The sequence below is a fragment of the Cherax quadricarinatus genome, chromosome 61 (assembly GCF_038502225.1).
Source record: "Cherax quadricarinatus isolate ZL_2023a chromosome 61, ASM3850222v1, whole genome shotgun sequence".
Lineage (NCBI taxonomy): Eukaryota > Metazoa > Arthropoda > Malacostraca > Decapoda > Parastacidae > Cherax > Cherax quadricarinatus.
Genome location: NC_091352.1, coordinates 8535899 through 8546635, shown reverse-complemented (window position 1 = coordinate 8546635; position 10737 = coordinate 8535899). Strand labels below are relative to the sequence as shown.

General features: G+C 38.7%; 2 protein-coding genes across 3 annotated transcripts; both read right to left on the bottom strand.

Moving 5' to 3' along the window:
• Positions 1–603: 603 nt before the first annotated feature.
• Positions 604–1886, bottom strand: LOC128699262 (cuticle protein 21-like). 2 transcript variants are annotated; one of them, XM_053791863.2, is made up of 4 exons: positions 1816–1886; positions 1440–1511; positions 935–1072; positions 605–831 (listed from the first exon to the last, which is right to left on the bottom strand). In XM_053791863.2, the coding sequence occupies exons 1-4, from the start codon at positions 1825–1827 to the stop codon at positions 700–702; spliced, it is 354 nt and encodes a 117-aa protein (XP_053647838.1). In that variant the 5' UTR covers positions 1828–1886; the 3' UTR covers positions 605–699. The 2 variants fall into 2 exon arrangements, with proteins under 2 accessions (XP_053647837.1, XP_053647838.1); XM_053791862.2 differs by lacking the exon at positions 1816–1886 and having other exon boundaries at positions 604–831; positions 1440–1544.
• Positions 1887–7582: 5696 nt separating this feature from the next.
• Positions 7583–9565, bottom strand: LOC128699264 (larval cuticle protein A2B-like). Its single transcript, XM_053791864.2, has 4 exons — positions 9505–9565; positions 9054–9125; positions 7910–8047; positions 7583–7798 (listed from the first exon to the last, which is right to left on the bottom strand). Exons 1-4 carry the CDS (start codon positions 9514–9516, stop codon positions 7664–7666), a joined length of 357 nt encoding a protein of 118 aa, XP_053647839.1. The 5' UTR covers positions 9517–9565; the 3' UTR covers positions 7583–7663.
• Between the last annotated feature and the right edge of the window lie 1172 nt (positions 9566–10737).

The following is a 10737-nucleotide window of genomic DNA, read 5'->3' as shown; positions in this document are numbered from 1 at the left end:
GAACGTAAGGTTTGAAAAATAAATAGACGCACTTACACTATAGTTGATTTTTGTATTTATACATGTTTAATTTATAAACATTAATAATTAACCGATATGCAAAGGCTTTAACCCTGTGCTCGTAACTTCAATAGCTGCGCCAGGCAAACTTAATAACATAATAAACATGACCAGTAGTCCATGATGACCGAAGATTATTGGAGGATGAGAATAATTCGTGCTTCATAAATGCCTTACGATACAACATGCTTCATTATGTAAAGATAAACTAAGACGTGTGTACAGTATACATAGTGAATACATTATTCGCGGTACCATGCTGGATCAAATCACACTTTTCATTACTAATGGATTCATTGTTAAAAATATATATATATATATATATATATATATATATATATATATATATATATATATATATATATATATATATATATATATATATATATATATATAATTTTTTTTTTTTTTTTTTTTTTTTTTTTTTTTTTTTTTTTTTTTTTTTGTGGTTTCTGGGTATGATGTTTTTGCACTTGTGTTGTAATAATCACCTGCCTTGTACACAAGTTTGTCTTGGAGGATTTGCTTCACTTCAGTTTTTGTAAGAATCAGACACTGTGTAGTGGTTATTATTTATTCTTCCACGTTTACCCTACAAAAATATAACGTCATTAGTGCTGGAGTGTTCTGGGTTGGTCCTCAGTGGTATCCTCCGTGTCCGTAGCCCTTGAAGAATGTGACGGCGGGGCCGTAGTGTTTAGGGTGCTGAGCCTTGCCGTAGTAGCTGACCTTGGCCACGTAGCCCCTGTAGTGGTCAGCTGTGTAGTCCACCTGCGGCAGAAGTCTTATGTTATCTCCTAACATTAAGACCATGTAATTTTCTGATATTTACAGTAAACAGTAATTGAACTGAATGTTCGGAGTGAACACGTACCCTTTGTTTGCGGCCGTCGGGGAGGTCGACGGTGTAGGAACCGTACACATTTTTACCGTCGGACTTTTCGTGCTGACCGAAGTTGGTGCCCTTGTAGCCGTCATGCACATTGTAGTCGTAGTAGTATGGCAGAGGCTCCTGGTGCGAGAAATATTAACTTTAGACTTTCGTAGGTTGTATATATTTAGAACTTACAATGGCTCATGACAAGGCTTGCGCACACGTGTGCATCGACGCGTCCACAAACAAGACTATGAATTAAAATAAAAAAAAGGACGTCTCTTATCTAATGAAAGGTACTTGAGCTACGAATATGGACTAATAAATATGTTTTTGATCGAAGATGAAAGGAATAGACAGCTATATGTGTGTGTGTGTGTTATAGATGTGCAGGATTAGGGAGGAAAAAAGTTGTAATGAATGATTAAAAACAAACGGTTGCAGAATTGTCATTAAATTAATGTTTTCACTGATATTGTAAATACACATACAAACATTCACCTACCGACTTGTAGACTGGTCCGTAGTCACCTGGGTTGGCCATAACTACTGCCGTCACCACCAGAACGACAAACACCTGGGGAAGATATGTCATTCTTAGTCAAGGTCCTGCTAAGAATATTAAATATTCTCTGAATTTGATAGTGACCCATCCCTTTGTCACAATCGCTTTGGATCGTAATTATTAATTAATAGTTTTTAAGATTGTTTCGTTTGTGTGATTTTTCAGAAGACGTGCGAACAAATAAATCAGTAAATTTATTCGTAAAAGAATCACTTTTTTTCTGTATTGTTGTATAACTTAATTGGTGGGTAGTTTTTATAGTAAAACATAATGTCTTAATGATTCAGCATCGGACTTGTTTCACATAAAAGCAGACCTTGAAGATCATGTTGTGTGTGTGTGTAAAGTTACTCTGGAGCTGCTGATCGATTGACTGATTGCTGTGGTGAGTTGCTCACTTTATATACCCGATGATGTTGACACTACCTGAACGTGGCTAGGGCGTCCAACTCTCCCAGTCACCTTCCTCTCAAATCTCCTTCTCCCCTTCCCCCTCTCCCAAGTCTCTTGACATTTTCAAGTTTACATGTCTGGCCCCGCCAAATCTCCTGTCCAACCCTTTTCAACTTTTCCTAGATATTCCACTCCTGTTCTCCAGTAACTTTCTGCTTCATATCTGTCTTACCTGTGGCCGGTTTCAGAATCTCTCTTATCCTCGCATCCCGGCCCTGTTGACCGCCTGGTCAGCCAGGCTGTTTGTGCTAGCGGCCACAGGCCCTCAGCTTGTGGGATGGGCTGAATTTAAGAAAAAAAAACTGGAAATTGAACTAGGTTGTGTGGGATATGTGGGCCAGCGGGCCGCCAGCAACAACAGCGTGGTTGACCAGGCAAACACCAAACGAGCCTGGTCCAGGGCCGAGCTAGGAAGTATGAAAACTCTCGAAACTCTCATGGCATCGATAGGATCACGGAATTACGGATTAGGTATTTTCTCTTCGCAGATTTTGCTGTCATCTGTGTGCGAACCGCCTAGAGGAACAATACTCGTAAAGGTTTTTCTTGGCTTTGCATCTATGAAAAAGTATTTTGCTTTTTTCTAAAGTTCTTGAATTGCTTTTTGTATGATACGATTGCTTTTGCGTTAGCGATCTCTCGGGCCAGATGTATATCTTCTTGTTCTTCAGGAAGTGACTGGCACGGTGGGCCCTACATAGGTAAGGGCAACATGCTGTACAGCGTACTGCAAGATGTGAATATTTGGCCCTCCTTACACATTAAGTGTAACCTCCCACGGTTACCTGCTTGCGGGTGATCCTGCCACCCTATATATTGTTTGTGGTGTTCTACAAACCGTGGGACTTTAACGATTCGTTAATGGCTTCGAATGTATGTTTTACATCGATATTTTGTGAAAGTGAGGCGAAATTTTAGAGGAATCTTGTGTTGCTAGCAGTCTGATTAATTTTTAGCCGATGTGGAATATATTAATTTCCTATGAGAGTAAGTATAGCTTTATCTTCTGCTGTTTACAATGAATGATAATATTTTGGAGGCCTATAGCTTGTAAGTATGTGTTGTGCGTATTTTTGTTTATATACCGTATTATTAAGGGGAGCTCTGAATGACCTATTGGTCCCAGCGCTCGGTAAATTTTAAAACTTTTCTCCCCAACTTTTATCTGGTTCCCTCCCAATATCCCAGGATACCTCTTCTAAATCATCATGGCCGCTCCCTCCCAACTCACCTGGACCCTTTTCTCCCATGTTAGCATTGGCCATTTACGTTTTCCCCGAGTCTGCTGTTCCTGTGAGCCTTCCAAAATTTTTCTTGAGATCTGTTTAGGAGCTCCAGAACGTGCTCTTGCTGTGGGGGTGCCCAGTTTTCTCGTGGTGTTTGTATAGTGGCCGCCCAGTTTGATCTGTTTTCGTACATCAAACTTACACGTTCGGCTATATATACGAGGCTAGTCAATCTTAGAACAGCCTACCATTAAGGACTTAGTATATAACTTAGCATATCAGGCAAATCTTGCATTACGCGGCACAAGGATAAAGCTTTCACCTCATCAAACACGTCCAGAAGCTTGAAGAAGTTAAAAGTTTTAAAACATACTAGTCCCATAGTTGAGGAATGTCATATATGGAAATAGAGATGGCAGTTAAAAACCCAGATGGTGAGTAAGTAGGACAAAATAAACGAGGTGGTGGAGGGCTAAGAGTTTAGGAATCTGTATAGCCATTCGACGGTAGTTACGAGGCTTCGCCAGTACCTATGAGTCGACCACTCCGAAGGAAACTAGGCGACTCCATCACGGAGCTGTTCTAACGCGTGATGCCATGACTCCAGAATCGCTGTGTAAGAAACAAAGATTTGTATGCTCATTTACCTCGAAAACAAGATTGATCAAACCGCCATGAACTGTCGCAGCAGAGGAAAACAAGGCTATAGAACAAAGGGGTAATGTATCGCTAATAGAAACTTAGAAGGGCTGAAATGTTCGTTCGCGAAATTTAATCATGAATAGACTTTGGAACTGAGTGACCGATATTGTGGAGTCGCTCTTAGTACTTCAGTGATTAAGTACTTTAATTTAAACTCAGAGTATATACCAAGATAAAAATATAGGTAAATTTAATTTTCTAGTAAAGCATAAACGAAATGTAATTCATAAATGCAGAAATTTATTTGATAGAGGAAAAATTTGGATGCCTTTGTTATATTTTTTATATACTTCAAAAAAATCACGACAGGTACTGAGTTATTTACTTTTTTTTATCTTGAAATTTTTTTTTAACTCGAGCTTGAAATAAAATAAATATAAAGAATTAATTTTGTTTTAAACAAAAAAGTATAATTATAATAGATACCCGTGAGACTTGGAACAAAATATAAAGAAATTTAATGATATAATATAGGAAAAATAATTGCTCAAATTTGATAGTTTTTTTTTTATTATTACCACTGCCAGAGTATTATGATGACGGTATGAAATAAAATATCGCTGAGCTCAGTGTGACTAGACTTGAGAATTTCGCTAAAATATGGCGGTGCAAGGAAGGTCATTATCTATTGTGTTCTCTGGTCATTGTTGTATTGTGAACACTGCTCTGCTACTTGACACTCTTACAACTTATAAAAACACTACTGCAATTGTTTTTGCTCTTTGTGTGTGTTTTTTCTCTTTACTCTGTGCATATACATATATATATGTGTGTGTGTGTGTGTGTGTGTGTGTGTGTGTGTGTGTGTGCCTCTTTTTCTCCCCTCATTTAATTTATAGGCTACTACTGTTTTATTTACTGGTTATTTTATTTAATATTTTTTGTCATACGTTAGTTGTGGTATAAATGTTATATATATATATATATATATATATATATATATATATATATATATATATATATATATATATATATATATATATATAATTAAAAGTAACAAACTCTTACACTGTGTGCTATAATTTCAGTACAGTAATTCCATTTACAGTCACTGCCGTTACGCGGTAATTTAATCCTTGTATTTACTGGAAACTTGTAAGTACAGCTCATTGGTCGCCTTCTTCCATGGGTATCTTTTAGTGTTGTACCACGGGTGCTTGTTAACTTGCTCCATATGTATTTTTCTCCATGTTCCACTTGCGTTTGTCACCTTGTTCCACGTGTGTGTTTCATCTTGTTCCATGTTTACTTGTCGCCTTGTTACAATATTTTTTTTCATTTTGTTCCAAGTATATTTATTACTTTGTTTCACGTGTATTTATTACCTCGAACCACATGTATTTATCAAAGTATTATACATATATTTTTTATTTTGTTCGACATATATTTGTTTTCGTGTTCCATTTGTATTTGTCGCACTGTTCAAAATGTATGTCGCTTTCTTCCACATGTATTTGTAATCGTGTTCCAAGTTTGTTATCGCCAGTTGTTGCTCATTCTGGAGTTATCCTCCCCGCGAGTTGGTCATAACAGCCGGCTAGATAACGTCCTTCCCGTTAACGTAACTTACTCTAAAACAACCCAAGTTCGGTTTGAATAACGGCCAGAAAGGTGCCACTAAAATAACCCAAGTTCGGTTATATTAAATTCCAAGAAGATGCTGATTCGTAGGTCGCTCGAAAAGTTCACTAGTTAGTTATTATGATGAATAAGGTTTGCACAAGGGAATAGAATCCACAATATCTCTCGTGATGGATATATGAGGGAGAATGTTTTACTAGTCCTCCCTTTCGCTCTCCACGTATATATTCATTTTGTAAAAGCCAAAAAAACAGCAGTTTTCTATTAAGCTTAAAAGTTTTTTTTTTAACCCGAGAGCAGCAGCTGTGTATTAACACATCCACTCTGTAGACACTAAGAACATCAGTTAGATTTCTCAGTGCAAAAGAAGAGAGAATGAGGAGGAGGATGTTTGTAAAGTGGAATTTTATGCCATGGTGAAGAATGTCGCATGCTTTGAAGAGGGAAAGAAGATCTAAGCTTCTGACCAGAGTCCCGGAGAGAGGGGTATCCAACATGAGCAACAAAGAAATCACGAGGTGAGAGTGGCTTTCAGAAACAGGAATGTTGGTTAGTGTGAAACACTTTTCTTTTACATAAGCTACGAGAAAGAGCAGTTTGCAGTAGTTGGTAAGGAGTGTTTTGAAGTGTCTTCGGAATAATTTAAATTAATGTTTGTTCCCAAGATGAAAAACTGACTAAAACAATCTGGTTACGACAGGTACAAGTGTACACTGTTAAACGGCACAGGGATACCAGAAGCGCCACTGGTTACGACAGGTACGAGTGTACACTGTTAAACGGCACAGGGATACCAGAAGCGCCACTGGTTACGACAGGTACGAGTGTACACTGTTAAACGGCACAGGGATACCAGAAGCGCCACTGGTTACGACAGGTACGAGTGCGCACTGTTGAGCGACACAGGGATACCAGAAGCGCCACTGGTTACGACAGGTACGAGTGCGCACTGTTGAGCGACACAGGGATACCAGAAGCGCCACTGGTTACGACAGGTACGAGTGTGCACTGTTGAACGACACAGGGATACCAGAAGCGCCATGCTCTTTGTCTATCGTAAAATTAGTTGGGGCAAATATCATTCTCCCTCTGCAGAAAACCCGAGTATTTTCCGTAGCATATTTTTTGTTTAGTCTCTCATAGCCTTAGATCTGTCTGACTTTGTGTCCGGAAGTCTGTCAACATTTGTCACCATTGTAATTACATCCATGTATTTTTCTCTCTGGCTTTGTCAAAAAAATGTAATTAGAAATATTCTGTGTTATGAGTTTTTATTGACTGCAATAACATAGCACTCTCCTTTGTAGGCGCCGAGCTTTGTAGGATTTGCAAAACAACTAATACGCACGCACCCTTAATAGTCCACCATCCAAATAGGCTAAGAATTCGTAATAGTCCTTTTTTTTTTTAGGTTTGTTACTCTTAGGTTTTTCTGATACATGATCTGATAAATGTCACCATGGCAGCATTGATCATTTTGCCGAATTCGCAAAAATCCATGATGATTTCCACCACGACAATGTGTGTGTGTGTGTGTGTGTGTGTGTGTGTGTGTGTGTGTGTGTGTGTGTGTGTGTGTGTGTGTGTGTGTGTGTATAATACACACATACCCAGTATAATTTTATGCCAAAATTTTTATTTCTTAATTGTTAGTTGGCAATAATTACATCAACGAAAATAGCCTAAGCCAACAACGATGGGGACTAAAGCGTCTGTTTGACCTTTGTTAGGGTTAATCAGTGCAACGATTATAATCTTTGTTGAGAAGTTGTCGGCCCTGAAGTTGTGGACGATGTTAGAAAGTATGTAATTATCAGGACGACACAGAGGAATGTGTCAGCTATATACATAGTCCCAACAATGTCCACAACTCACAAGAGTTGAAGAAAGGACACACGTTGCGGAACAAGCTTTTCTTGGGACATTTCGCATTCTTAAAACTTTATATAGTCTAGAGTTTATACTAACGAAACGTCTTAATAACAAATTAAATTTGTTTTGCGAGTTGTGTCCTCTCTCCAGTATTGTCAGCAGAACTCCATAAGGGCTCATCTTCCTCTGTCAACACAAAGGGAGCGAATCAAACCGTTTCATTCACTTTTGAGAAAAATGTTCACATAATTTCATTATTATTGTTTATTCTTCGCTGTGTGCCCTACAAAGATATATCAATCATGCTAGAAAGTGTTTCCGGGTTGGTGCTCAGTGGTATCCTCCGTATCCGTAGCCCTTATTGAAGAAGGTGATGGCGGGGCCGTAGTGTTTAGGGTGCTGAGCCTTGCCGTAGTAGCTGACCTTGGCCACGTAGCCTCTGTAGTGGTCAGCTGTGTAGTCCACCTGCAACAGAAGATTTATGTGATCATTTGACAAAACTGTATTTTATGGATGGTAAAATTAGTACAGGAGTATCCAAACTGAGTGCAGATAGTTTAAAGTGGTTGAACGTACCCTTTGTTTGCGACCGTCGGGGAGGTCGACGGTGTAGGAACCGTACACATTTTTACCGTCGGACTTCTCGTGCTGGCCGAAGTTGGTGCCTTTGTAGCCGTCATGCACATTGTAGTCGTAATAGTATGGCAGAGGCTCCTGGTGCGAGAAACATGGCATTTGAACATTCTCCACTGAGAGTGACTTCAGAACTACTACACTTTTTGTTTTAAAACAGTTTTAGCGGATCACTAGATAAATTGACACTTGTAGATAAGTGTATTAAAACTAAATAAAAGCAACAATGATAGGTTAGCAAAGATATGGTCAATTTTAAGGAGCAGAAGCAAGGTGTTATTCAGGATGCTTTTTAATGATATGCAAAGCCAGTTCTAGAGTAAGCTGCGCCAACAGATTCTTCAAACTTTCGTATGCTCAAAAGTTTAAAATGTTTCCCACCCGACTGTTCTGGTTGTTGAAGGTCATGAACTTTGATTAAATATTAAAAGAGCTAGAGTTTAACAGAGTTGAGGACGGAATAACCAGAGGAAATATGAATGTGAATTTGGAGATAGTCAGTGGTATTGACAATGTGGTCAAGGAGACTGACATCCGGGAAGCAGACCAAGGGGACAGAGGAGGAGATTATTTACCCAAGTGAACAGAAGCTTGAAACGATGTGAAGCTTTGCAACTAAAATCTCAGAACTCAGTGATGTATAGTTTAAGGGAAGTGTGAGGGGACTTTGAAGGAATTGAACCTGACTACTCTGAAAGAGAATATTAAGTGGAGATATGGTAACGACATAAAATATTCTCCAAGGAATAGATATGGAGGCTATGGACAGTGCAAAAATACAGGTCATTGAGACAAGATAGAAATTAAAATCACAGACGAGTCACTGGGATCCGAAGTACTTTTTAGTTTGGATGTTAAGGAAGTGGAAGGAACTGGATATGGAAGTATAGAGGCGAACTCGGTAAGTGGACTAAAATAGCGGCGTTGGGAGAGTAGTGTGGTTACTGTCTATGAGTGAGAGATAATTCGTCTTCGCACACACGGATGACTGACCAAACCCTCGGCTATTAAAGCTGGTCAGAGACTGGGCCGCGGGGTCATGATTATCGGAACCATCAACAGGTGAATAACAGGTAAAGGTACGTACTGATTTGTATACTGGTCCGTAGTCACCTGGGTCTGCCATAGTCACGGCCACCACCACCAGGACCAAGCACACCTGGTGAAGATGAGTCCTCATGCGTCAAGGCAATGTTGAGTCAATAAATGTTTAATATCAGTTATCATGAGTTGTGGGTTATTAGATAATGATGAATTATCACAGTGCTCAACAAGTCGTTGCAGCAAAAGCATGTACACTATTTAAGTATATAAAAATATATCACATTAACTTCTGTTTTTTATGAGTTTGTTTTCACTTAATTTTATTTAAGTTTCTCCTGTAAATTAACAATTAAGGTATATTCTCAAGAAAATGTATACTATTATTTTATCCGAGTACCACTGAGAGTAATATCAAATTGTTCTCTTGAGTTGTGTGTGTGTGTGTGTGTGTGTGTGTTTTGGTAATTGTAAGTTGTCATGATAACGAGGCAGACCTTGAAGAACATGACTGTAAGTGTGTAGGGTTGTTAGACTTTAGCTGCTGGTCGTGTGAATGACTTGAGTGTGAACTTCTCTGCTTATATACCCCCGCTGACACTGACGTTGTCAACTGGTTCTCCTCCACCTCTCCCCCACCTATACTCTCTCCAACCCTCCCATCTCCTCCCTTCTCCCTCACCTCCGCCTCATCTCTCGCCTCTCAGTGAATCTACATTGTTTCCATGTTGATATATGTACGTATTCTTATATATAAATGAATCCAAATTTCTCCCATATTTTTCTCTTCTTTCCTGTATATAATTTATGTTGCCCCGCTCTATGATAAGAGATATTTTCATAAAATTCTATTTCTGCTGTATAGAGGAAAGGCCAACCTGAGAGATGATAATTCCCAAGTAATAATACCTCTAGCTCTGCTGGAACGAAACCTTGATGCTCCATTATTACGGAACCTCTACTGGAATACTGCTGAAGTTTCCCATCTCAGGCATTCAGATATTAATACTATGTAAAAAATCTGCCCTGTGTGAAGACATGCAACTATCATATAGAACACACAACAGCACATTGCTGATGTATACAAATAAATAAATTAGATTCGTGTGTGAGGTGCAAAAATCCTGTATATAAGATCCCTGTTGCTTAATTTTCTTCATTGTTCTTTCATCATAAAATTACTTGTAATTTAGTTGTCTTTCATTGTAGTTATATTACTTTCTTGTGATTTTTTTTTTTTTTTTTGCATAAGGGAATAATTGCGGCTGGAACTTGTCAGACGTATGTTCAACACAGATGACCACTGACGTTCTCAAAAGAACTTAATGGAAGCATTACCTGCTGCTAACTTCACTTTTATATCGTTCCCGACACTAACTCTAGTCCAGCAGTAAAGCCCTACATTATAATGTTATTGCAGACTCAGAAATCACAATATTATGAATGGAACAACATGGGAGAAATGAATAACAGGGCCAACTTGCTGAATGATGCACCTGCACTTTATTAACAATCAGGTGGCGGAGGCTGAGATACCAGGGATATCACTTAACCTCCAGACCTGCGTCCAGTAGTAATACCTGCCATTTATGAAGGTTTTTCTTGGCATCATGGGTGTAATTTTCTAAAGCACTTACGAGATGAAGTCTGTTTTTTTTTTAATAGGCTAAAACGAGCAGAAAATCAGTATGTTGGGTTTTCACTTCAACGAAAAAGTTTGCCTTATTTTT